The following is a 27,871-nucleotide window of genomic DNA, read 5'->3' as shown; positions in this document are numbered from 1 at the left end:
CTGCTCTTCTACGTGGGGAGGTTTGGCCGCCGCCCCTCTTGTCCCCGCCCACGCTGAGTCAGAGCCTTGGTAAGTAATTCTGATTTACCAGCTGCCATGCTTCTCTGCCCTAGTCATTTTTTGGCATAAACTTCTGATCCTCCAATTAAGGTTGTCAAACATTCTGTGTCACCGCATACTCATTTCAAACAAGCACTTCTATTAAGAGACGGTCCCTCTTCCCTCAAACAGAAAAGTAAGTTTGAGATTTCAGATTTCTCTTTGGTCCTCCAAGGACATGGAGGCTGAGCAACAATCAGCATTACAGAAGAGTAGCGCTCTGAACATTTAAACTCAACACTCAACCAGGGACTGCTTCCTTGTGCAGCCTTGGTTAGTTACTGCAAGCAACAGCCAGTTTCTACTTCTAAAAACTTTGTCATAAGAGGGGTTGTTGCAGGGATGTGTCTATTTGACAAAGGAGATAATAAGGGAAGCTTGTTAATAATTACATTTTTTTGTCTCTAGGGTAAGGAGAGCAACGGTACAGCCTATACTATTTCTACTTACGCACAGAACTTCCATGCTGAGATTCTGTGGTACACATTTACCTTATCCAACCGCTAGACAGCTACAGTGCCAGCCCAGGGAAAACAACCGGAGTCTGTAGAGTTGAATAACAATGGACAGACAGAATCACGGAATCATTAACGTGGGAAGGGACCTCTAGAGATCGTCTAGTCCAACCCCCCTGCTCAAGTAGGGTCAGCTAGAGCAGGTCACCCAGGATGATGTATCAACCACTCCTGTTTTGTTATCTTCCGCACATTTACTGAAGGTACCCTCTGTCCCATCAACGAGGTCCTTGAAGAAAATGTTTAAAAGTACTGGCCTCAGTACCAAACCCTGTGGTACACCCCTAGTAACTGGCCTCCAGCTGGACTTTGTGCTGCTAATCACAACCCTTCGAACCAGGCAGTTCAGGCCATTTTCAGTCTCACTGTCCACTTATCTAGCCTGTACTTCATCGGTTTGTCAGTAAGCATGCTATGGGAGACAGCATTGAAAGCCTTGCTAATTCAGGAAAAACATCCACTACTGTCCCTCATCCAACTTAGTCACTTCCCAGTAGCTTTCCCCATAATGCACCTCTTGACCTGTGTGCATACACTTGGGGTGGGCCCCCTTCAGCCCTTTTTGTTGTTTCAGGGTTTCTCCTGTCTACATCACCCCACATTCTTTGCTTACCCACCTGGTCTACCGCTTCCTCACATGACTGTGGTTTGTCGTCTCCCTCCCACATCTTTCCTACTCTAACGCTCTCCTCACCAGGTCTACCACCCTGTTGAGAAAGATGCTTTTGGTCCGTTATTTGCCTCTTATACTCCTTTTCACATCCCTCAGTATCCGTAACAAAAAGCTTCCTCTCCCCTGCACACTTTCAGCTCCTCCGCAAGTTAGAAATCACCAAAGCCCTGGATAAAGTTGTTCTAATGGGAAGTTACTCTGTTAATGTGGTTGTAACAGGATCCAAAGAAAAAAAGTACCCCACAGATGAAACTGCACGATAATCAAACCACCCCTTTGCTTTTACACTAGAAGTTCTATACCTCAAACATGCTAGAGCACCTTACTAACAGACATCATTTTCCAAAACTTTGGACAGTGCCACAACTCTTTCCTGAGCATTAATCTTCAGTTTTTCCAATATCCTTAGGGCATTATCATTAAAAAAAAATCAGCAGTCTAGCAGCAAGTACAACACAAATTCTGTAATTTCTCTTAATTTCATCTAAGCTAAGACTTTGGTAGTCATTTTAACCACAACACAGCAACGTAAGTATGTATTAATCCAATTACTTGGCATGAACCTCAAAAGTCCTTTTGAATTACCTCAGAACTTCTTCAGATTGTATCCTCACAAACTGTAACAAGTGTTTGCAGTCTTTGCTCTTTGCCCCATCATGTTAGACTGTATGAATATGAAAACAAAGCGCTCAACTCTAGCTTCTGTTACTTCTCTTTTTCTCTCAAAATCTGTATCAAACCCTTGAAATGACCATTTCCTTCTAGATCACCGACTTTTTTTTTTTTTTGATTCAGACCCATTTAACTAAGACTCAATAAATGAACATGCTATGCATCTTACTCTACTGCTACATTTAGCTCAGCTCAAATACTTGTACGAAAAGAAAGTAAACCACCTCCAGGAATAGGTTTTAATTAATAGGTAGCACTTGAGACCTCCCAGTAAGATGCTCACCTACCCAGAACTGCTACAAGAAAGAAGAAGATTCAAGGATCTCTTAAATGTATACTTGTTTGACTGCATTTAAATGTACTTGTTAGCATTTAATGCTTTTGAAAAGGCTCCAAATCTTACTCATACTGAATAACTTGAGACACACAGTGTTGTTTTGTTAAAGAAAAAAAAACGTTTAATTAGCTCAGTCACAGAATGGTTTTGACAATCGTATACACACAGGCTAATTTCACTTATAGCTTGATTTATTGACTTTTACTAGGTTGTTGAGAAGCTAAGGAGAAGGGAAGAGGAAAAAAGTTGATGAACAAGCTCAATAACGCACACTTCCGAATCAGTTCCAATGAACTGATGAAGTTAACACGGGTTTACAACGGAACTAGCAAACTTGCTGTTTAGAGCTTTATAAGCAGTTTAGAGAAAAAAGGGCCCCTTTTTTTCTCTAAACTCTGCTTATAAAGGTCTAAGCAGATTCAGTTTTAATCCTTCTGCTTCCTTAAAACAAACATACGAGCACTCTATAAAGCAGTCAGATTTCGGGTTTTCCCCATACTACTCAATTAGTAAGTTTCCATAACTGTTCCTGTGTTTCTAGATTAAAATTTGCACTTTTGTATCTAAAGCTTCAGAAAGTTTCAAACTCTACACCTACTTGATGCAATGACTATCTGAAAAATAGTATCAGCTCATTCTGTTCTACTGTTATCATAATCATAGAATCATTAAGGTTGGAAGAGACCTCCAAGATCATCGAGTCCAACCATCAACCCAACACCACCATGCCCTCTAAACCATGTCCCTAAGCGCCTCATCTACCTGTCTTAAATACTTCCAGGGATGGTGACTCAACCACTTCCCTGGGCAGCCCGTTCCAATGTTTAACTACTCGTTCAGTAAAGACATTTTTCCTCACGTCCAAATAATGTGAGACTTAGGAGTATGAAGAAGCTTGCGTGTTCTTCTCCGAAGTGCAGTCACCACCAAAAAGCCCCAAGAAGAGGAAGAGACAAAAAGGGTATGCGTATGTGTAAAACTGATGCTTACAAATAATAGCCTCACCACTAAAAAGAGAGACCTGAAAGTAGAAGGAGGGAATAGGGAACCCGGAATTTCCAAAACACTATAGGGGGTGGAAAATACTCACGTGTGTTTAAAATTAATCTCTTTCTCAAAGCAGTACATGCATGAGAACAGAACCAAACCATTAATATTAAACTGCATCATAGTCTAGAAATCTCAAACCACTGGTCCCGTTTTTCTTTGAGCTGTGTGAATTAAAAAAAAAAAAAAAACAAAAACCCACAACTGTCTACAGGACTATACATATTACATAAAACATGCTTCTGCAATTCTCACCTCACACAGATCAATATTATGAATAAGCAACTGATTTTACAGTAAGCTTACAGCCTACAGTCATTTTGCTGGATGAACAGATTGTTCAAAGCACAGCAAAAAAAAAAAGGAAGAAAAAGACAACCAATAAACCAAACCCTGCATTATGAGACCCCTAAAATGCTCCTTGCAGAATGTAACTGACAGAGAGCAACCTGCACATAGACAACTTAAAGATGTAAAATGGTCAGCAAGAAAAGAAAAGCTGGTTCTGGAACCTAATACCACCTGGACGGTCCTCAGACGTCTATTTAGTAACAGCAAACCAAGGAAAGAAGATCAGCATAAAACCCACCTGCTCCCTACCAGCTGGCTATAGTATACCTATAGAGGTATGTGTTGTACATCTCCATGGCAGAGAAAAATTAAATGACTGTTAGCAAGTCTCAGCAAGAAAAAAGGAAAAAAGGGGCGGGGGGGGGAGAAAGGAAAAAAAAGGAAAAAAAAAAAAGACTAAGGTAAAATTGTGAATTCTGTAGCATCTTGGCAAGATAACAATATTAGAGTTCAAATAAATTCATGGGATTCTGCCTGAACTGAATGGGACAGTTCACAACTCTTAAAATACTGCTGCAGTTCTACTAGCAAGGGCATTGGCTTACACCACAGCTCATGTTTCCAAGGTTATGTCTACAACTGCTACGAATTATGTGCCTATTAAAAAGCATTTGTCAAAAGTGAATCCTAGAACAAGTTCAGTACCAAGAGAGAACTGATGACAGCATTGCCAAGGTATGGAGTAAAACTGGTTTACTTTCCTACCATTACACAGACTTATGGGCTGAGGTGAAACTGCCAAGAAACATACAAATTAATCTTGGGTTGGAAACCTTACACAGACTATTACACAACACTGTTTATTATTCCCTAGAAAGAGTAATCTCAGAAGAGACAGAAAGATAAAAGGCAGGGAAAAAGGAGATGGACATCCTTCTTTGCAGCCAGAAAGTTAAGTAGTGCAGAAACCAGAAAAGACAATGCCTGCTTCTATTACCCTGTGTGGGTTCTGCAAGTCACGCTTTTCAAGCGATCCAGAATACAGTCTCAGAAATAATTAGGTTTTCTTCACTGATGGCTGATAAGTCTTTTAGTTGTGTCTTTCCATGTAAAGAGGACACCTTAATTGCAGTTAATTAAAAAAAAAAAACAAAACCTAAATTACCAAGACAACACAGTTTGTGTATTAGGAATATTTTGCATATTCAGAAAAAAAACCAGGTAAGGGGTTGATATTCAGAAATCTCTTGTGAAATCCGTAAAAGAATATAAATAGAAACAGTCACTGCATGACCTTCTAGCTAGTAGGAAAACTGTGTAATGTCCTGTTTTCACTGCCTTTAGACAAACTAAGAGCATCTTCTTCCTAGCAAAGATAACATCTCCCAGAAGAGTATGACTCAAAAATGTGCTGAGATCACTTTCTTTTGCTTTTAATTTGAAGCAGAACATAAACAGAACTTGAATTTAGAGGCTTTCAATCCTTCCGAGGTGAGGATGAAAAGAAAACAGTTATGATGCATCTTCTAGAACCAATTACAAACCTAAAACAACCTCTTATCTACCTAATGTCACAATGAATGCTGGAGGTTGTAGAGTAAAAATTTAAAGCAAGAACAATTCCCTGTTGATGCATGCAAATTTACACGCTGGCAACAGACATGTTTGGAATGAAATTTGCCTTAGTTTTGATTATAAATTCCTATTTTTACTTACTACGCTAGAGACTTTAGAAATTGTAGTGGTCTAGACTGAAGACAACTGGCACCATTTCATTATACAGATGCAATTACAACAAGACAGTTCATGACTGTTTATCCACTGACTACATCACGCCAGCTACAGCAACTTGGATTTTACTGGAATGTGGAATGCAACCCATTAGTTTTCCATTTGCCAACAACCACTTAAACAACTACACAAAAAACACTGGATTTACCCAAGAATGCTGAGGTAAGAAGTTCTGTCCCAGGCCCTCCAAAATGAAAATTCACCAGCCATAATTAATTTCTATGGACACTTTAACCTAGATTGAAGTCATGATGATCTAAACTGGGACCTTTTTCAAGCAGTCATACCAGGACACCAGTGTATCTGTCAGCAAAGGACTGCCAGCAAAGCTCTGGGGTTGCAGAAGCAATATTGCTCCCCCCATTTTCTTTCAGGTTCTTCTACTTTTCTTTTGGAAACAAATTGCTGATACAGTCAAGAGAATTCTCTGTCTTTAACCACTTTTAAATCAGACTGCAAAAAGCAAGGGAACATGCAACAAGGAATGATCATTGCAGATGCACCCAAGAGGAAGTTTAGTATATCTCCAGAAGAAGAAAGATTTCAGGAACACAGGAAAATTTTAGGAAAATGAAGAATCAGAAAACCTTAACAAGGAGTTGTATGCACTTCATCTAGGAAGCACAAACAGAAGTTTTTACTTAGAGGTGAACAGGGTGAGCATAAGCAATTTTTATACTTGGTACACATAAAATCTCTAATCCATTCTGCCATGTCACATATAAAATAAACACACAAGAGAGCCCTTTTCCTGATAGGTTAATCACGCATGAACTCCAGGACATAAGAATTTAATGACTGTTACTGGTGAGGGACTTAGCTTGCCGATGAAAGCTAAAGAAATATGAAAAAAGTCTCTGCTATGCCTGAAGTAACAAGTAAACAACTAAACAGAAGTCTGTTCAAAACACTGTAAGCGTCCCATCCCTGCAACGACACATCCCTCCATGCAGCAAAGCAAAACGTATGTGGGCGAAAGGGCGCATCAATATTTACAACCACCTTGAAAGAATTTTAGAAGTTAGGACTGCGATACATACAAGTGGAACTGAACCGTACTTCCACCTGCATTGTCCGAGTTACCTACCATGAGGTTAGAAAGGAGACAATCAAGCTCCTGGATCCACAAAGGTATCAATTACGTGTAGTGTTTGCGGGAAGGCAATAAATGTAGCCAAAGCGTCCCAGAGTGGCACAAGGTGTGTATTTATGAGATCTTTGGCTCTACTAAAATTGGCTACTTACCAAGAAATCCAAATTACACTCACACCTATCTGTTTTTATAATTCACATTCCTTGGGAAACTTGCAATTTCAGTACTGATTTCAGACATCTGTCCAACTTTTTTTTTTTTCCAAAAAAAAAAAAAAAGAAAATGGTTAAAAATATTAAGAACACTGGTACAAAAAAAAAAGTTCCTGGGATCTCATAAAGACAATTCCTTGTGAACCAACATTTGTTACAACACACCATGTGAATTTTCAGCTTTCTAGTTTCCATCAACATGCTGTACCAAATCTAAGTGTATCACCAGACTGTTAAACTTAATAGTCATGCTTTAAATTTAACAGATGTTACAGAAGAGAGACAAAGTAATCTTTAATTACATATTGTCTGTCCTCTCTGACTTCCTAATCAAATTCTGTGGTGGTGGACCTTTCTCTTGCTTACGTTTTTGCTAGAGATAACAAGTCCAGAAGAAAGAATCTACATAGGGTAATTCCTTTCCATTGAAAATAACCTGAGTTTTCTGACTGAACTACACACATCAGCAATCACCATCACATCTAGCTTTAACACACGTATGCCAAAGCTATCTTAACATGCAAACCAGCATGGTTATTAAAAAGCATGTATGAGAGTAACAATAGTAAAGCATTTATCTGCTCTTGATACACGTCATCAGTACATTTAGTTTTTGGAAACAATTAGGTGACATGCTACCTGTACTTTAAAAAAAAAAATCTACAAAAATAAAGATTTTGTACTTACAGTAAATATTCGCCGGCCAGTCCGATCAAAAGTTACACAGTATACAGAAGATAAGTGTCCTAAAATTCGTTTGTGCATCTTCATGTGTTGATAGACTGCAGTTGGAACAAGGCGTTCAAGCCTGTATTTTCCATTTAGTTTTCTTGAGAACAGGGTATCCACTACCAAATGGGGAACAAAAAAAGAAGAGACAGCATTTATATTGGGTTCATAAACTAAAATACTTCTCCAGCATGGAAAGTGTATTTCAACACTGGACCACTTGCCATATGAACAGCTTACTATAGTAATTCTCTCATTTTTCCATGGTTAGGGAAAAATACGTACAAAAATAGCCTACAATACAAACGTGCAAAAAAGTACCGAACTGGAAGGCAGAATACAATACAGATGCAATACAACTTTCAATTTTAAGTGCCCAAACATATGCTTCTCACTTTACACCTAGTGTGAGAAATTCAGGAGGATTGAGGCAGCTTCCATGGAGGAGTAAACTACCTCAAATTTAACAAGCATAAAAGCTTCCACATAGCTATTAACTGAAGATCAGCAAACATTCAAATCTTCTCCAAGGCAATCTGTTTTTTGAGGTCTACACAATCAAACATTCATCCACCACTTGCAAGACACTCAATTTTTTTTTTTTTTTAAGAACATCGCTACCCACTACAACTAAATAAACAAAAAACCACTAAACAAAAATTTACATACAAATTTACCAAAACCTTACAGAAAATTCTGATTTTGACTAACAGAACCCCATTCAAGAAGTTTGGGATTTTTTCCAAGTTTAAAAGCTATGAAGGTCCAGGAGCAGGAACCTATTTCAACAAAATGGAAATCTTCAATCAAGAGCTTCAGTAAAGAAAATAAAGCTCAGTGTTACTAATTTTAAACTGTTACTCATGCAATGATAAAGCAACAGAGTATAATGCTTATATGCATGCATACATAGGCGTTAGTCAAACAGCTCCCCATATTATCATTCAACCGAAGAATGGCAATGGAGATACATTTTATATGCCACAGAATTGTGATAAAGCAGGTAATATATTCACATCTCCAGCTTCTGAATACATGAAAAGGAAAACCATAAATGCCCAACAATGTCCACAGCACTACACACACGAAAAAACAAGATCTATCAGTGCCAAGACAGGTAGCTGATACTTTCATTACTACTCTGGTTAGCCATTCTTTGTATGTGCCCAAGGCTATGTCTGTACTAGTGAACTGAGCAGGACCAGGGCATTGGTCTGGGCACTGAATCACATTCACTCCCTACCATCAACTGTGAAACAGCTACAAACCTCTCTCATTGCTTGGTTTTGGCCCAGACCAACCAGACACTGGTTCATGAGTCAGCACAGGTCAAACTACATTAAATATGCAAACTGGATTGTAGCTACTCTATAAGAAGCAAAAGCACTTAGTGGTATGGACAACTGCCAAGCCCATTGGCCTCAGGCCACAAGAAAGGCCCTGAAACATTTCAGTTAACTGCCTATGTAGCCCAAGGATTCAAGGAAGTTTTCCTACTTCAAGACGCTCTGTGAAGAAGCAGGATCATTAGCTGTGGAGCGAGGCATTTTTAGCCAATATGCCACTACTGCCTTTAATGCTTTACTGTATCCTCTTCACCCTCCCCTTATACAAGAAAAAGATGCAGTTGTATTTGCTTTACGACAAAGCTTTTCCTTGCCAACAGTCTACTTTAGAACAGCAGGAAACCAAGATTAGTTCAGTCACAAGATAAATCTCGTTTCAGTTTCTGACAAATCATCCTACAGTTAAAAAAAAAAAAACAACAAAAAACCCCAAAAACCCCACCAAAAAACCACACACCCAAAAAACCCCAAACACACACACACACAAACAGAATAAGGAAGGTCTTTGTCACAAGAATAAAATGAACTTACACAATCATCTCAACTTATTCAGAAGTTACCTTTTGTTTGCCCGTAATGTAAGATGGAGATGGTTGTTGGAAATCAGCTTCTAGCAATGCCTTCAAAATGAAACCATAGCTCACAAAAAGGGGAAAAAGCTTAACTAGAAGTTTAATTTGCAGAGATGTTGTCAATAAATTGAAAGTGTACACATACTCTTTAGGACAAAACAACCTATGACTTCATTTAAGCATGTAATTTTTAATCTACATCTGAATTTATGAAAAACTTTTTAAAGTACTTGAGATAAATTTCAAGTTTGTTTTTTTTTGGGGGGGGAGGGGAGTGTTGTTTTTTGTTTTTTTTTTTTTAAATCGCTGAAGATGACTTAAGTTTAACAGAACCTAAGCCAGTGTTTCCGTTTATGTTCTCACTGATGTGAAGTGGTAATGGGCAACTTGCTACTAGTTCACATATCCCTGAGAAACTCAACAGGTGAAACACCCCTTGTTCAGTAGCAATCAACATACTGGAAGAAATAAGAGGCAACACTGTGATACTGGAAACAAGAAGACTGGGATCTATCTCACTCTTTGGCCTTGATCAAAACTTAAAACATACAAAAATCTCAAAATTGGTTAAAAGTAAAATTAAGTTAATTGAAAAGTGATTTGACATGGAAAAAAACAGTATTATGAACTTAAATTCTATGGGAAGAAAATTTTTTACCAAGATGACAATTGGTGGGGGGAGGGGAAGAATCAGTCTCCTGCAGGTTTGAACACTGTCCATAAACATGTAATCTTTAGAAGACTTTTCAAACTGGGGTTTTTTTGTTGTTGTTTTAAACAAAATTTTACATTCACCATTGTTCTTCAATATGGCCTTCCATTTATCTACATTTATATTTATTCTCACTGACTTTGCCACGTGATCCAGCTTGATTTCTCTAACTGACCTTTATTCCCACCCTTTATTCCAAACACTGATGACTCCAATGTGTCATCTGCACATCTTGCTAGCACAACAGCATTTATTTTTTTCCTCCAGAGTACAGGTAAAAATTAAAAATAGCTGTGTCTCAAAAATAAATTCCTGCAGCTGAACAATAAAATTGATTTTTCTGGTGCAAGCCAAGGTGAGAAAGGCTACCAACTGTTAATAATAATAATGCCTTTGTACTAATTACAGGCCTTTGGTTTTATAACGATTGTTACCCGTATCTAGCATCAACACTTGTCAGGCCTTATGTGGTCTCTAATCTATTTTAGCTTGACTTTAACTGCATTTGGAAAAAAGTGATTTTAGAAACCCCTGTGACAGCGAGTCTATTATCTCTCTTGTTTTAGCCACATTAGCAGTTTTCTGCCTTTGCTTAAATTTTGCTTGGCCTCACACAAATGGGTCAGTACGAACGAAGTGTTAATCTCAGGAAGAGTGATAAGGTATAAGCAGTTAAACAGCTGCAGTGGGAGCCACAGGCCATACATAATAAGGGAGGGAAGAAGGATGAGACTTTATCCCAGGAAGAGCTAGAGAGCACTAGCTGGGCCTTACAGTGAGTCAACCAACATGAAGACAAGTAAGAAGCATTGGAAGGAAGACAGAAGAAAACAACAGAACAGAGATTGCCTCCTCCTTGCTGGAAGGGCACTGTGAAGTGGACACTGCACAGAAAGAACTCCCATCCAACGCCTGGCCAACTAAGGAAATTGAGATTAACTTAGCTTTACATGCCTGTCTACTCACATGTAAGATCCCGCTTTAAAAATAAATAAACAAACAAAATTTAAAACAAACAAACCAAAAAAGCAGATGTTACTAAGTGGCTGTTGTGCAACACAGAATGTCAATCCACCACTTACTTCCAAACAACATTTTGGTTTCAAAATCAGGATTCTTCATATTTCATAATGAAGCTAACTGATCCGTAGAAACCAATGCCTGAGAAAGCCACATACTTTGTTGATGCTTTGAACATGTAAAAAACACTTCGCCACAAATTTTATCATTGAAGTTGCTATCAATTATTTACCAATTGGTTCCAAATAAAATGAACTGGCTTCTAGTTTTTAGGTAACTGGGCTCATCTTCACACAACATGACCAGCCTCAAAGACAGAAATGGTCTGCTATCACAGAACCACAGAATGGTTGAGGTGGGAAGGAACCTCTAGAGATCATCTAGTCCAACCCCCCTGCCCAAGCAGGGTCAGCTAAAGCAGGTTGCCCAGGGCTGTGTCCAGTCAGGTTTTGAATATCTCCAAGGATAGAGACTTTGCAACCTCTCTGGGCAACCTGTGCCACAGCTTTGCTCACCCCCAAAAGGTGTTCTTATGTTTAAATTGAACTTCCTCTATTTCAGTTTGTGTCCATTGCCTCTGTCCTGTCAGGAGGCACCAATGAGAAGAGTGTGGCTCCATCTTCATCACACCCTCTCATTCAGGTATTCATACCCATTGATAACACCCCCCGCCATGCCTTCTCTTCTCAAGGCTCAACAATCCCAGCTCTCTTGGCTTCTCCTTACACGACAGATACCTCAATCCCTTCATGATTTTCCTGGTCTTTTGCTAGACTAGCTCCAGTCTGTCCATCTCTCCTGTTCTGAGGAGCCCAGAGCTGACCCAGCACTCGAGGTGTGATCTTACCTGCGCTGAGTAGAGAGGAAGGAACACCCTCGACCTAATGGCAATGCACTGCCTCTAGCAGCCCAGGATGCCGCTTGTTTTTTTTTTTGTGCAAGGGCACGTTGTAGACTCAACATCTGACATGTTCAACACCAGGACAGCCGGCTCATTTTCTGCAAAGCTGCTTTCCAGCCAGTCGGCCCCCAGTGTCCACTGGCGCATGAGGTTATTCCTCCCCAGGGGTAGGAATTTTGCACTTCTCTTTGTGGAACTTCATTAGACTCCTGTTGACCCATTTCTCCAGCCTGTCAAAGTCCCCCTGAATGGCAGCACAGACCATTTGATCCATCAATCAATCCTCCTAGTTTCGCACTGTCTGCAAAACTTGGTGTTTTATCATCCAAGTTATTAATGAAGATGTTGAACAATACTGGCTCTAGTATCAACCCCTGGAGTACACCACTTGTGACTGGCCCTCATGCCAGTCACTGGAATTCATTCTGCTGATCACAACCCTTTGAGCCCAGCACTTCTGCACGTATCTTACCACTTTGTCAGTGAGAACGTTATGGGAGTCAGTTTAGAAAGCCTTGCTGAAGTCAGGATAAACAACATTCACTACTGTCCCCTCATCCTCCAAGCCACTCATCTCATTTAAAAGGCTATCAGACTAGTCAGGCATGACTTCTTCACAGATCAATGCCAAATACTCTCAACCACGTTCTTGTCCTTAGTATGTTGGCTTCCAGGAGTATTTGCTTCATCACTTGCCCAAGGACTGAGGCGAGGAGGACTCGCCTTTAGTTCCGCAGAGTCTCCTTCTCACCCTACTTCGAGGCAGGAGTGACATCTGTTCTCTTCCAGTCCTCAGGAAGCTCCCTTGACCACCATGGACATTTCAAAAGATAATCAAGAGTGGCCTTGCAATTACATCAGCCAGCACCCTCAGCACCCAGGGGTGCATCCTATCAGTGCCCAAGGACTTCGGTATGTAGTTTGCTCAAACATTCCCTAACCTGATCCTCCTCCACCAAGGGAAAGTCTTCCTTGCTCCAGACCTTCCCCCTGGTCTCCACAGCCTGAAATTTTGGAAGGCTGGTATTACCAGTGAAGACCCAGTCCAAGAGGGCATTGAATACCTCAGCTTCTCCAGGTCTTTTGTCATTAGGTCCCCTGCCCCATTCAGCAGCAGGCTCTACTGTTCCTTCTGCTGCTGATAGACCTGTAAAAGCCCTTTTTGTGTTCCTTCATGTTCCTCACCAGATTTAATGCTGGAAGAACTTTGACTTTTGTTACCGCACAATCACAGAATGATTGACGTTGGAAGGGACCTCTGAAAATCATCTAGTATAATCCTTCTTTGAAAGCAGGGTCAAATACAAGTTGCTCAGGACCTTTACTAGAGTTAAAGAAAAAAAAAGAAAAAAAGAAAGTGGGGTAGGGTGAGAAACATGGGATTCTTTACCCAAAGGCTCTAACATTAAGCTCTAAAGGTAAGAATGTAAATTCCTTTTTTATAAGGACTACTCAGGAACCTAAACTGTGAATGGAGAGTTGGGCTCTTAAAAGAAGTTAGTAAAATGGAACTTTGTTTTTTTTAAATCTCACTTCTACTGTTACAATTCATTGCTGCCAACCACCTTAATCTGAAACCCACACATCTCAGTCAAGAGCACCTTATTTGTTTGGTTTCGCTCAGAACAATTTAAAAATCAAACATAAATATAAAGCTGACGAAGGTAAAGTGGTGGGAGTTTTCAGTAGAACTTACGAAAGAGTAAAGATTTTCTCCCACTCAAAAGGCATGCAACAGGCATCAACTGAGTGCCTTCAAAGTTTTAGAATGTCGCTAACTTATTCCCCGCCCAAAACAGAACAAGTAGCTCAGAGAAAAACAGCAATCTGTAAAAGGAAGGTTAAGTTTGGGAGTCTGAAAGATATGGCAGTATTAGCTATGCTGGTTTTTTTTTTTCCCCTTGGCTTTCTTGTTTTAGTTATCCAAGTGACCAATTCCATCACCTTATTTACATGGTCTTATCCTGGAATGTGAAATATGCCTTAAAGATGGGCGATAATCTGCCCTATCCACTAGTCAGTAATAAACTCAATTTAATTTTCTACCAAGTATAAGTTACATTTTAAAAAAGCACACACAAAAATCATTATGGCTTATCTTTCATTTTCTTCCTTCCTGGAGTTGTATTTAACTAATAAAAGTTCTGTTCTGAAGAATAGAATCCACCTTCATTCCCCTTCCATTCACACAAAAATAGAACCAGATTCAGAAGAAACCTGGAAGGACACCAGAATAATATACTTCACTTACAACTCTTACCCATATTGAATCAAGTTTCATAACCTGAGAGGCTAGACACACCCCTATTGAATACCAAGGCATTCGGAGTTGTTAAAAATAATAATGAAAAAGGGATTGCTAGACTCCTCCTTTCACTCTCCAAGATAGTAAGACTAAACATTATCAAGCACCCAGGTTCGGGTTGTTGGTGCTTCCCCCCCCTTCTGTAAAGAAGTCCAAGATCAAAAAAGCAGCTTGAATTGATTTCTACCTTCCTACCATTTTTCTGTTCAACTTCTAAACTCTATGCAGTACTCCACATCTCCTGGCTCATAGATGACTGTCAACAAAGTAAAGTGGTTAAGCTAGCAATTTGATCAAGCCAGAACTCGTCCCTGGGCATTTCATGAAGGTAGAAGTATACTGACTCCTCACTGGAGCATTTCTGAAAGTACAGAAATTTTATATACATCTAAAACTTTACATACAATATTAGTTCGCCCAATGAAAGTACCTGCCAACCCTCACTAATTCAGGGAGGTAAGATGTTTGGAAAGGCAGAAAGTTAAAAACAAATGAAAGCTATACAATCTCAAGCATTTCCAAACCATTCCCTGACTACAATGCAATCCCACTCGCTTTCACTATATTCAGTTTGTATTTTACTCAAAGTACCATAGGACTTCCATAGCTCATTTCTTCTTGCATAACAAGAAGTCATTTACTTTAGTATAATTCACTTTAGACTTGAATAAAAGTATGTATCAAGATGTTACTTTTACACAGATCCTTTAACACAAGGTAATCTTTTCTTTTAGTTTTTTACTATAATTAACAGAATAATATAGTTACATGAAATACTCTTAGGTTAGCTTTTAGGCCTAAAGTATTTACTACATTTCTAAAAACAGACATCTACAGCACTTTCAGAACCTCACATTCTCTTTACGGCCAAAACAGCAGCATCATTTAACAAAGAAACTATGAGAAAAGTACAAAATGCCTCAGAACTTTTCTTGAAGTGGACTATTCAGCAAGACCATGAAATACTATTTTTAAAAGGCAGATATATTCATTGGTCAGGAAAAACATTCTTTGTTGTCTGGGGCGAACAGCTGGTCTCATTCAGGTCTTCACACCTGAGTGACAAGCTTCCCAAGAGCTTTGAGCTCAAAGCTCTTCAAGCTTTATGCTTTGGGTCTATGCTTTTTCAGCAGTTCCTGAAAATTACTGAAAAAGAGTTCTTTTTCTGTTTCTGCATCCAAGAAAGTGGGACCTTTAACAAAACAAACTAACATATGACATAGCTCTTCTTGTTCGCAATTAAGCACTTCAGCAACTTTTTATAAAGATATGTTGCACAAGTGATAGCAACTAGACAAAGATTATTCCGTATTCAAGCTTTGTATCACTTTATTATCTTCTACAGATATTCCGTAGTTTTCTGGAAAAGTACATATTTGTACAGATGTATTTTAATTGCATATAAACCAGATACCTATGAGGCAGCTGGTACAACATACACAAAAATTTAATTCTAAAGAATATCCCATCAGCATCATAATTGCATTGGTTCATCAGGCTACGAAATTAATGAATATTTCCGTATGTTCGGTGACATGTAAATTAAGTTTTCCTGCACAAGACAGAAAGACTTCAGTATCTTTTCTGTTCCTCAATCATTAGTGGGTTCTCCACCTGAAATACATACAGCCTGAAGAATAATAGGTTTTTTTTTTTTCCTTGGGCAAATACATAAAATACAGCCTTCCCAGAGGAAAATGGAGAAGTTATTTAAGGGAACAGAAACAAATTGAAATAGAAAATTTTGAAGAGAAGTGTCATTCCAGTTCATGATTGAGAAGATCAGACTAGAACAGGATAAATCAAAAACAAATGCTTCAACACACAGCTCTGAACCTGACATCCAAAAAATCCAAAAACACTTCACAGTTGAAAACATTCAGTTACCAGCAGTTATCTCAATATTTGGAAAAGAAAATTATTGGTCATGAAAAAAGTGATACGTTGAAATAACTGTAATTTTGCAAATATTCAGCACTCTGCAAAAGGTTCAATAAAAATAACATTTATTTAGAAAGCCTCACTTGTTCTTCCCTAAGAAGAGTCTGAAAGTTATTTTTCTTAACATTTAATTCCACTACCACAGCAACTCTACAACTTTCTTTGAACTCCAGCTGCCACGGATTTCACACAATGGTCTTTCACCCTTTAAAAACTATATACCACAGAGCAAGCTATAATACAATGCAAAACAGTCCTCTTCCACTCTGATTTCTCCAACATGTTTTAAAATGTATTCCCAAGTAAAGGAAAACGTAAGGCAACCACTAAAGAAATCTTAGCCATTAGAAAGCTCAGTTCTCCAGCCACCTTGCAGAAATAGCTGCTAATCTAGCCCAAGATTTTCCACGTTTACAATCAAGCCAAAACACAGCCACTCAAGAGGGGAATCATTCTACTGAGCAACAAGCATTTATTTTCTCCCCCACATCTAGAGCACAACACAGAAACAACTCTCTACATGAATACCAAAATAGCAGCTGTAAACAAAACCACATTGAATGGTTGCAGGTGCTACACATGAGGGTTTAAGTGAACCACCTCTGACCAATACACATACTAGCTGAGCAGGCTCTGAAAACTTAGCACTAAACACCCATGTTCTCTTCCTATAGTCCAAGCATCTACAGAAATATCATGGAAAGCATGCAACTTGTGCTTTAAAATGGAAGAGCTACTAGGACACCAAATACTTTGCCACCTGACCAAGTCAAAATTGGCTGTGCTCAACCTACGAGCTTCTTAGCTGTAGCATGCTTCTGCTTCAGCTGTTAAGAACGAACTATAATTCTCTGGCTAAGGTGTAATAGTATGCATTTTGAGATTTGATTTTGAGTTTCTTCAACATTAGAAATAATATAAATAGCCCAAATTAAGCTTTTTTTTTTAACATATATATATAGATATATAGAGATATATATCCCCCAATTCATGGAAAACTTACAGGCTACCAATAGCCTCCAAAAGCAGTTTAGAGATTGAAAAATTGTAATGGCAAGTTACCACATTAAAAATGCCTCTGTTCCAAAAAGCACCCGGCCATATATTTGTACATTGTCAGTCATTAGTTCCCCCAATATATCTGCAGTCTTCTCTTTTTTGACAAGACAGAAACCTTTGTCTTGGCAGCAGCTGCACCTGCTCAGGAGCCAATCAACTGGATATTCTCCGCCCACTCTCATCCAACACTGCACATCTATCTGCAACTACTGTTTCGGTATAATCCACACTGGTAATTTGGTCTTCACCATTCCCCCTTCCCTGGACATCAGCAGAGAAAGATGAAAAGACACAAGTGATTTTACACATTTTCCTATCCAGGACAAAAGAAAAAAAATGCTCCTTAAAGAATCTCCTAAAATATCACACATCTTGATTCTTCTAGCAATTAAAAAAACATGTTATCTTCTTGTTAAAAGGTTGAAAGCTAACAAACATATTTTAGTAACCATATGAGAGCTTAAAAATTATCACTAATGAAAAAAAAAAAAGAAAAAAAATACCCCTAACCTCCAGCTTCTCAGTTTTTCAACAGTACAGACAGCACATGCATGCTTCATGACACAGCATAGCTAAAGCACAGCTACAAAATTACTGAATGGAGCAGAGAGCACAAAGAGTAACTTCTACATGACACTCAAATCTTTCCAAAGAAAACCCATTACCAGTGTACGTGACTTATTCTCCCCAACAATGGGTGCGGGCCATGCTGTCCTGGTTTTAAGTTGTTAGACAGTACTAATTATTTATCTACTGACAGCTTTATTACATCTTTCAGAAAGAGTTTTATTTGTATGTATTCACTGTTGAAATATATTTTATTCCATTTCATACTTCAAAGACACAATTAGCTTCAGAGCAGAACTAGTATATGAATTTACAATACCTGTTTTTTTTCCCCACATACAAACTGGTAAATATGACAACACAACATCTTAATAAAAATAATACTAAATGTAAGGTATACGACACAAACAAGGACAAATATAAACAGAACTACTACTTAGCTCTTATCATCACAATAATCAATCACTCTGGGAGTTAGGTATTACAATGGCAATGCCATAATAAAATTGACTTACCTATACTAGGTGGACTGCCATAATTTACAGGAGACTCTGGAGGCCTCCCACAATGTAATGCAGCAAGAGCAGATCCCTTCCATACAACATGTTTGCAACCTGTTTTAAAAGAATTACACAAAAAATGTAGGCAAGCTTTTTTTCATGCAAAAACACAGAAAAAGCATGAAATATCAAGAACTCTCAAAATTCTCATAAAATTTTCATACTTTTGTTCGTACGAAGCAAAGACTGTCTGCCAGCTCCTAATAACGTCTGCACTCCAGGGACACTTTGGGGAATTTCTTGCTCTAGAAGTGGTCCAAGTCGATGGCATATTTGAAGCAAGTGATCAGGTGCCAAATGTCTGTAATATTTCACCTATTATATGAAAGAGCAAACAAAACATTTGATAAAGAACATAATATTTTTGAAAAAATTACTCCTTTACTCTTTTTTTCTTCCAGATTGTTACACAAATTCCTATGAAAATTATAGTATATTAAGGATAAAAACAAATAATGACCTTTAAGTACAACAATTCATTCCAGCCGGTCCTAATTAATTCTTGTATTCAGCACATACCACTTTGTACAGAGAACTGGTGGTATTTACTACTTTCTGACTTTAAAACACAGTTGGACATAGACTATAAAGCTACTTTATAATCAAAGTGAAAAATTTAAAGTATCTACTCAATATTATATTTAAATAGTGGTCTGGTCAATTTAAGTTACTGTAAGATAATGATAAGACAAAGATTGTAAGGACAGCAACATTTACAGAATTCTTGGAAGATTCACATATACCAAATAAATAGCATAGCTTTGTAGAAGACAATGCAAAAACATTCTGCCTCAACTCACCTAAGTTACAAGACCTTGTCAAAGCTCCACAATTGGATATTTTTTTTCCCCACATCTAAAGCTTTTAAACAAAAAATGTCAGCTTAAGTAATTCAATTTTAAAATTGGTATATGTGGTACTCTATTAGGCTACAAACATGACCAGTTTTTGTAACTGCTCATAGTTTTCAACTGCACAGTACCAAAACAAGCTCCGATTATCACCAACAGATCTTCTCACCACTTGATTGTAACAATGTTGAACCAGTATTAATGACTGCCCAGATAAAAACAGTTCATTCTTTTGAACTTCTATAATTCTAGATCAGAAGATCATCTTATATAACAAGGAAAAAAAGCTTCGAAATGGATATGTGACAACAGTAAAATCCTGTTAACGTAAAGCTTTCGGTTAAGAAATAGCATTTTTAAAATGCATAAGCTATTGTCAGCTTAGAGTATAACAAAGAAAATTTAAAATAATAAAATTAAGAGGGAGGACAGAAACTCAATTTTCTTCAGTTCTTGTACAGGATTTAGCATGTAGTAGTTTTATCCTTCATACAGCCTGAAATACGTCTTCACAGTTTTACTTTGCAGAAGAAAGAAGAAGAAAAAAAAAAAAGTACTGCAGTAAAAGCTTGTGATGTTTTGTTATTCTGCAACTAGAAGAGGCCGCAACTGACATTTTAGGCAGAACGATGCTTCTGTATTACACCCAATTAACAGGAACATACCTCATTCTTCATCAAATGTGCTCCTATCTTGCTGACACACTGTAATTGCTTCATGTATTCTAGCAGTTTGTTAACATAAAGAGTGCTGATGTCTGAAACCGAGGCTCTGGAAAAGCCTTGTTTACACCAGTAATTCCCACCACCACCAACGCAACCTTCTAGCGAAGGAGGAAGTTTTCTCTTTTGCTCCTGTCGTGGTTTAACCCTGGCCAGCAGCTCAGCCCCACACAGCCACTTGATCACTCCCCCCCGCTGGGATGGGGGAGAGAATCAGACGGGTAAAAGAGTGAAAACTCGTGGGTTGAAATAACGACAATTTAATAGGTAAAGCAAAAGCTGCACAGCAAGCAAAGCAAAATAAGGAATTCATTCACTACTTCCCATCAGCGCGCAAATGTTTAGCTGTTTCCAGGAAAGTGGGGCTTTCCTTCTGTGAATTATATTACGTTTGTAGAAGGTCTTGCAAGCTGTTTGAATTTGACTGCCTAAAAATTAAATGACTTGCAAAATTCACACAAGTTAAAAAAAGGCTTTTCTTTAAAAAATATTAGAAATTATATTTTTTTATAAAGTTACAGTTGATGGCACAGATCAATTCATTTAAAATTACTAAATTTAATGTCATTGGACAGGCACCCTGTTAGAAGAGTGGCAAAAAATAATCTACTGAATACAGAACTTGCTATTCTTATTCATTTTTCTAATCAGTAACATTAACAAAATAAAACTTACTTTTTTCTACCTAAAGGAGGAATCACAGTCAAAATACATGCTTGAGAGCCCTAAAATATCAGAATAGCCGTAAGTAGTGACAAAGCTATGTACAGTTTCTGCCATCAACAGCCCTCGTCCAGTTCCTTAGCTTTTGTTCTCCTTTGCTCCTATGAAAAGGAGTGCAAAAATTTAACAAATACTGCCCTTTGTATAATTATATCTGAAACCAGACTTCCCGTCTGCAGAATCTGAACTTGTCTCTCAAAGATTAATAATTAGTCATCTTTTGGTTTAACCACAAATATTAGAACTACATATGCAATACAGCTGTCATTTTATCCTGCTCAAGACCCTTCAGTTTTACACATGCTCACAACTGCACAAAACCTGAAGTAAATGAAGCAAATCGGCTTTGACATATTCCAAAACTACAGCTAGCTGACATCTTGAGTCATACTTTTCATGATTTGTCATAAGCCATGTGTTCACTTTTTATTTTAGCGGAAACGAGGTAGGCTTAATTCCTCATGCAGTTTTTAAAGCAAATGTTTTGAAAAGGGGGGATCTATTTGTATTATTCTTGAGCATACCTATTAAAGATCTTACCTTAATATATACCTAACACCCACACTATAGTCTCTCCCCATTTAAGTCCATTTGTGTGAAAACAGCTATTTATGCCAAGTTACGCAGTAGTTTTGTGATGCTTCTGCACAGCATCTGTCTGAATAATCATTGTTCGCTACTAAACAGCATTTGCAACCAGCTCATTAACAAACTGATTCAGCAATACTAACTAAGCTGCACGCTAAAAAAAAAAAGTGACACTGGCCATCTAAATACTTGTCAGTTCCAGAAAGTTTATACAAGTATTTCATGAACCATACATAGTCAACATTTGGCTCTCATTTTCCTATAGAAGACTAAAGCACACACAAGAAGCTTCTAAAAATAAAAAAAATAAGCTTCATTTCACTGTAAAATCTGCTAGGGAAAAACCCTCTTGTTTTATTACAGGTTTTATTTGGACTTATTTCTTTCCCTTTTTCTCCTATAAAGAAGGAAATGGTGGAACTTAAATAATCCATTAAAAACAGGATATTAAGCAAATTTTCTCCAGGTGAAGTACTTTCTTCTCCATCAGAAAAAAAAATTTCTTTTAACAACATTAATAGAATATTTCAGTTGGAAAGGACCTACAACGATCGTTTAGTCCAACTGCCTGACCACTTCATGGCTCACCAAAAGTTAAAGCACGTTATTAAGGGCATCATCCAAATGCCTCTTAAACGCTGACAGGCTTGGGGCATCGACCACCTCTCCAGGGAGCCTGTTCCAGTGCCAATTTGTATGTGTTACTATTAGCATTACAGTAGAAGTCACAAATGAAAAAAGTGCGTAACAGAAATTCACCTTAGTCCAGATTCCTCCCTTTTGAAAAAGGAAAAAAAAAAAAAAAAATGCAGAAAAGAGAACCACAACGTGGTAACAACAACTCAAGAAAGGACAAGGTAAAGAAGTTTATTTAACACATTAAACGACAAAGAGTGGCTCGAAAGCTGTAATTATTTGGATTGTTCTAAGGTGCAGCCTACCAGGAGACAATTCTTGCACTGACAAACTGTAAAAAGAAGCTAGAACCAACACAAAATACACCTACCACCCTGTGTCCTCCTCTTAAAACAAACAAAAAAACCCCAACCCTGTCAAGAGTACTTTCAAGTCAGATTTAAGTGACAAAAAAGAATTTTTTTTTTTAAAAGGACACTTTACAAGCTTTGTCAGTAACAGAAAACCTCATGACAACAGAATAATGGAAATTTGTCTTGATACCAATCTCTGATTCCAAGAGGAGAAAGTAAAAGCAAAAGAAAAAAAAATAACAGATGTACAAGTATTTAAAATTCATACAGCTCTAAATGAAAAGTGAAAACTGGACTCTACAAACAGGAAATTTTAAAATTTTATGCCAAAACTGTGATGTCAAACAGTATATAAAGAGCACAGGCTTTTTTCTCTGCCAGCCCCACCTAGCTGAAATTCTAGCTGGTTTCTTTCCTCCTCCTATTAGGCTTTCTACAACATCTAATTCTGCTCTTTTCTTCTAACAGAAATGCACAGAAGATATGCTTTTATAACTATAATAATGAACCCTCTTTTTGTTTGAATAGACTTTTCACATAAGACAGGTTAATAACATTCTTAAACATTACTGTAATAAAAATCAGAACTCTGTTAGCAAGTACAAAATTTTCAGATCTTAAGCACAAATAATATTTTCTAGAAAATAAGAAGCAGCATTACCCTCAACTTCACCCTTTACCTACTACCCCCAACTTTACTTATTCCAAACAAACAGAATGGGAATACACAAACTGCGGCTACACAGCCATTTGGACTAACATTCAAATCTTTATTACCTTTGAAACAGACCTAAGTGCTTATATTTTCATTCTGCATGACTGCAGAGTAATTCAGCATCAGAATCACAGTGAATGCAGCAACAGAATCATGATTTGACCTAGACGCGAGTTAAATTTGTAATACATAATGCAGTTATTCGCTGCCAGTGTTTTAGACATCAAGTAAAATATGACCCTATTCTGGATTCTGCTCTAAGCACTATGCATACCGAAACGTTCTCCGAAGTATTGTTGTTGGGTTCCCCCCACCCCCCACTAACAGTTAACATGCTTAACTACAAGTTTGACTGTAAATATCTTTCAAAAAACGCATTTCCACAAAAGGACATTCAACAACGAAATCTAAGTCAGTCAGCTACCTATATTTCAAGATGTGAGAGCTCAATCTTACTAATAGCAGCAGCTATCCCAGCTTTAACTATTCTGCTACATAATATATTACCCAAAACAAGCTCCAAATTGAATTACAGTAATTGTTGTACTATATCAAGACCATCAATCTGAGTACCCTATACCACCAGCCACTGCCTTATCGCTTTAAAATTAGGAATTGCAGTAAAGTGCAATTACTTTTCTCTGAAACGTCTTTTTTTTGGGGGGGGGGAGGACAGGGACACGGGGACAGACAACAGGGAGGGGAGAATTGGAGAATGAACTTTTTCCCCAAAGAATGTTTATTTCTCATGTACTTTCTAATTATGCTCGAGCTAAAAGTATATGGATACTTACCCACTATTTCCTATAGGAATGCCTACGATTCTAATGTGAGATTACTTTTTCGCTAATCAAACAGACCTATGTGAAACCAGCCATCCCAAGAACATACTAGTTTTTCAACTATTTAATGCTTTTAATAGGTGTGAGGCCAGAGCAGATAAACTCAAACTTTAATATAAACAGACTGCTGCAAGCTTGCTACTTACCACATGAGAAGGTATGAACAGTAGTAACATTTTCAGCCTTATGGACCAAGACATTCAACTATATCTATTACTGTTAAATTACCTGTACCTATTTGCCCATCTTAAACTCATTCATAATGTTTTGCGTTGTTTTTGTTTTTTAAACAAAAGGTATGCCTTAGCAACTTGATATTCCTCTTTAGCCCACCTGTTAAGTGTTTCTTAGTCTCAGTTTCAAAGAACTAGCACAAAACAGTTGACTTAGCCAATCCTCTTGTTTATCTGTGGAACAAACGAACATGTGGCACTTTGCACAATGAACAAGAGTTCCTCCTCATCAAAATATAATCGTTTGAACAGAGAGGCTCTAACATCACCTAAATTCCCAGCTATGGCAATAATGTGTAGAACAGAAGTGCTTGTCTTTTAGAACTAAAAGGAAATAATTTATGTACGTCCAACAGAAGCAGTGATGAGACCAAAAACATTGCTAAGGCTCACAATCATTTCACAGGTTTTCTTACCTCCAGTGCCAAGTCTTTCAGACCACCTTCCAAATCACTGTATAGACTTTCCCCAAAATACTGTTAATAACGAAAACTAGATGATGATGCAGCGCTCTGATTCAACGCAAGTTTTATTTTTGCTCCCTATTTCTTTGAATACCTTTACAGCACAAGATTTCCTGAAGAAACAAGCCACTTATTATCTGGTTACTTATTAAGAAACAGAATTATTAAACAGTAACCACAATGCTGCCTAAGACTTTACTGCGTTAGGTATTATATGAACAATGAAATACAGTGTCAATGTACTTAGTGTCCCAGTCCCACAGATACTTTTTGTAACTTCACACACCTTTGCATAACCAAACAGAAAGAACAGTGGGATGGCCTGAAAATAGAGTTTTGTCATTTTCCCTTTAAATCACATTTAATAATTGCGGACAGGGGAAGACGAAGGGACAAATGTTAGCAAAATAGTAATAAACAGTTCCTGAAAACAACAAGGCACACTGCCTACTAAACCCATCGCACCATCTTCCTATTTGATGTTAATTCCCTGCCTTCTCCCTCCTCAACCACCATGAATAAAATTCTAGTTCAACAGAGAAAATGAGTTACACAAATACTTGATAGGAAAAAGAAAGTTAACACAATGGTTCTGATCATACACACTATGATGCTTGTACCCTAGAAGACCTTAAAAAAAAAAAAGCACAAAAAACCCCCACAAACCCCACCCCCCAAAACCAAACAAACAACAAAACTCCAACCACCTTCTACAAGTAGCTCTACCTTGCTGCAGTGAATCTTAACAGTCGGCTTCATCCCGCTGAAGTCCTCTTTGCTCCCAAAAGGAGCAACCCCAACACATTCCCCGAGCCCTCCACGCGCACTCCTATCATCTCCCTCACGGTGGTGGTAGGACCGATGCTGCTGAACATAAAAGGAGAGCTGAACCATCCGAAAATGATTTTTGTACCGTTCATTTTTCAGACAGTTCAGCTCCCTTATCCGACTGACGGCACATTAGGATGAGCACTCGTGCCTACACAAAGGACGCAGCAGAAATGCATATCTTTCATCCACAGCATACAATTAGCACAGCTACACCCATAGTGAAGCTACAACATGAAAAAACAATTACCCTGGAGTCAAATGATGTACCATAGCTTGTTCATGTGTCAAGGCCCTAACAAATGTATTTTAAAGCCTAACTACACCACACTTAAACAACACATTTAACCACAGTCTATAAACAATTCACAAGGCTGCCTTGCTCTGCTGAAGTAAGCCGTTAACTCTTAAAACTCCTCAATTTCTATCCCGCATCATGAGAAATCCTCAGTCTTTCAAAAAAAAGAGAAAAATAGCTGGCTTACAATTAGTTAAGTTTTCACAACTAATGCAAGAGAATACAAAACATCCTGAGATCTGTTACTGAGGAGTCCCCACCACCCTTAGCACACCTAGGTTGAAAGTTTATTACCAGGGACTCAATTCTCAGTCTTTGGTTATAGCACAAATATAAATCTTAATACTGACAACATAAAAATGAGATTGTCACTCTGAAATAAGAGGCTACACTCTCAAAGCAAGATTCAAGTGGTTCATACCACAAATGGCGACTGTAGAAAAATATAATACAGAAATATTTGAATTCAAGAAAAATCACTTAAGAATATAAAACATAGTATAATGGCATTTCTGAACTCATGTATTTTCCTGTAGCATTACAAGCCTGCACAGCATGGTGTTAGCTTATAAGAAAATGAAACATTTACTTTCACTGGCCAAACAGAAAAATGAAAGCAATTTACAAGATGAAAATTGCATCAGATTTAATGTTATTTGCACAAATTAAGTTACAGAAATAAAATCTCTAAGGCTGTGAATTTCAGTCTAATAACAGAAAGTTAACTCTAGTAAGAATTCCTAAATAAGTGTTTTCAAACTGAGGACAAAACCAGGAGCAACATCATCTCTTGAAAACACATCCACTTAAATAGATGTATAATAAAAGGCATTATTTTGCAAACAACAAACCAGAAGCCTGGGATTAAATTCTATCCCCTGTTACACAGAGCCTTTATTCCCTCCTAGAGTAAAATTCAGACATCTAACACTACATTTACTGGTATTTTTATTTCTTAGCTTTTCTCCCTTCAGCCCCTTCTAAAACGTTTAGTGAAAGCTCAAAGCATTCAAGTCTGAGAAGCGGTACCAAAACATGACAAAACATGCCTTCTTCAGAAAGAAGAGTCAGCATCTTAAAGGTAGAAATTTTTTTTAAATTAAAAAAAAATATGAAGAAACAGAAGGTTAGCTCATCATCAACCTCAACTTAAAAGCTGAAGATTCTTTGGTTTAAGATAAACAAGTTTTTGTTTAATGAAACAAGACATTGTGAAAAACACTTCTTTTGTACGAAATTTAACTGTCACCCTGCAAATACACTCCTGTGCCAGCTTTCACAAGCCTAAAATGTCAAGTAATACAAAGTTCACACATCTTTGACAACTGAAGCAAGAGCAGACAGAGAGGATGGAGAGAAGCATCAAGAACAAAGTAACCAATTTCTCTTTCCCCCCTCTCCCAACATCTAGGTAGGGACAAGGTGGAAAAGGGCATATAAACATTTATCAGGAAGAAAACTGTTAGGAACAGCAGACAGACTAGGAAAAAGAGGAAGGACCTAGTCAGCATCACATCTCCAAATATATGGATCCAGGATCAAGTCCAAATTTTGCGGAAGTACATCTTATGTCATTACATACCTATTCTGACTAAATCAGTGTTTACCTGCATTCCAACAAACAAAAGCTGTTTCTTGGAAAGAACGGTCTGAATGAACTTATTTCTCATCAAGTCTTCTTACTTCAACCTTTAAAATGTCTTTTTCCTCACTTTCTCTTTCTTCACATCCTTTTATATTCTACACTAAGACTGCTCCTCCAATACCTTATAATTTATAGGATAAAAGAGTAAGATTCATGCAAAGTTTTACCAAGCAACTTCTGACCACTGTTTGAAATGGGTAATACGGAGAAACAAATAAATAAATATAAATAAATAAATAAGAATAGCATAATACATCATGCAAAAGTATCAGTACTTTGAAATTCCCAGTTGAATTTCTTTATGATCTTTGATTTCAGGAAAACTGAAAAGTATTGGTATGTATGAGTATGTTTTCAACAAGTCAATTGCCATCAATTCTGCCACACCACATGCATTAAAATGCCCAGGCCAATCTACCTCTCGCTCCAGAGAAAACCAATGCAGCAAGTAAACCTGTTCCAACTACAATAAATACCTATGATTCATACTGTAACATCTGTAATATAACTTAAAATAATGTATATGCCAGA

General features: G+C 37.7%; 1 protein-coding gene across 1 annotated transcript in view; it reads right to left on the bottom strand.

Moving 5' to 3' along the window:
• Positions 1–25,463, bottom strand: part of PHIP (pleckstrin homology domain interacting protein) — a 119,850-nt gene extending 94,387 nt beyond the window's left edge. The window contains 4 exon segments of the mRNA XM_009333228.1: positions 7,418–7,578; positions 18,398–18,496; positions 18,607–18,757; positions 25,296–25,463. Of these exon segments, the coding sequence (XP_009331503.1) occupies positions 7,418–7,578; positions 18,398–18,496; positions 18,607–18,757; positions 25,296–25,463 (579 nt within the window).
• Positions 25,464–27,871: the final 2,408 nt, after the last annotated feature.

This window comes from Pygoscelis adeliae, unplaced genomic scaffold, assembly GCF_000699105.1.
Source record: "Pygoscelis adeliae isolate BGI_AS28 unplaced genomic scaffold, ASM69910v1 Scaffold57, whole genome shotgun sequence".
Taxonomy (NCBI): Eukaryota; Metazoa; Chordata; class Aves; order Sphenisciformes; family Spheniscidae; genus Pygoscelis; species Pygoscelis adeliae.
This window is presented reverse-complemented; position numbering and strand designations above follow the sequence as displayed.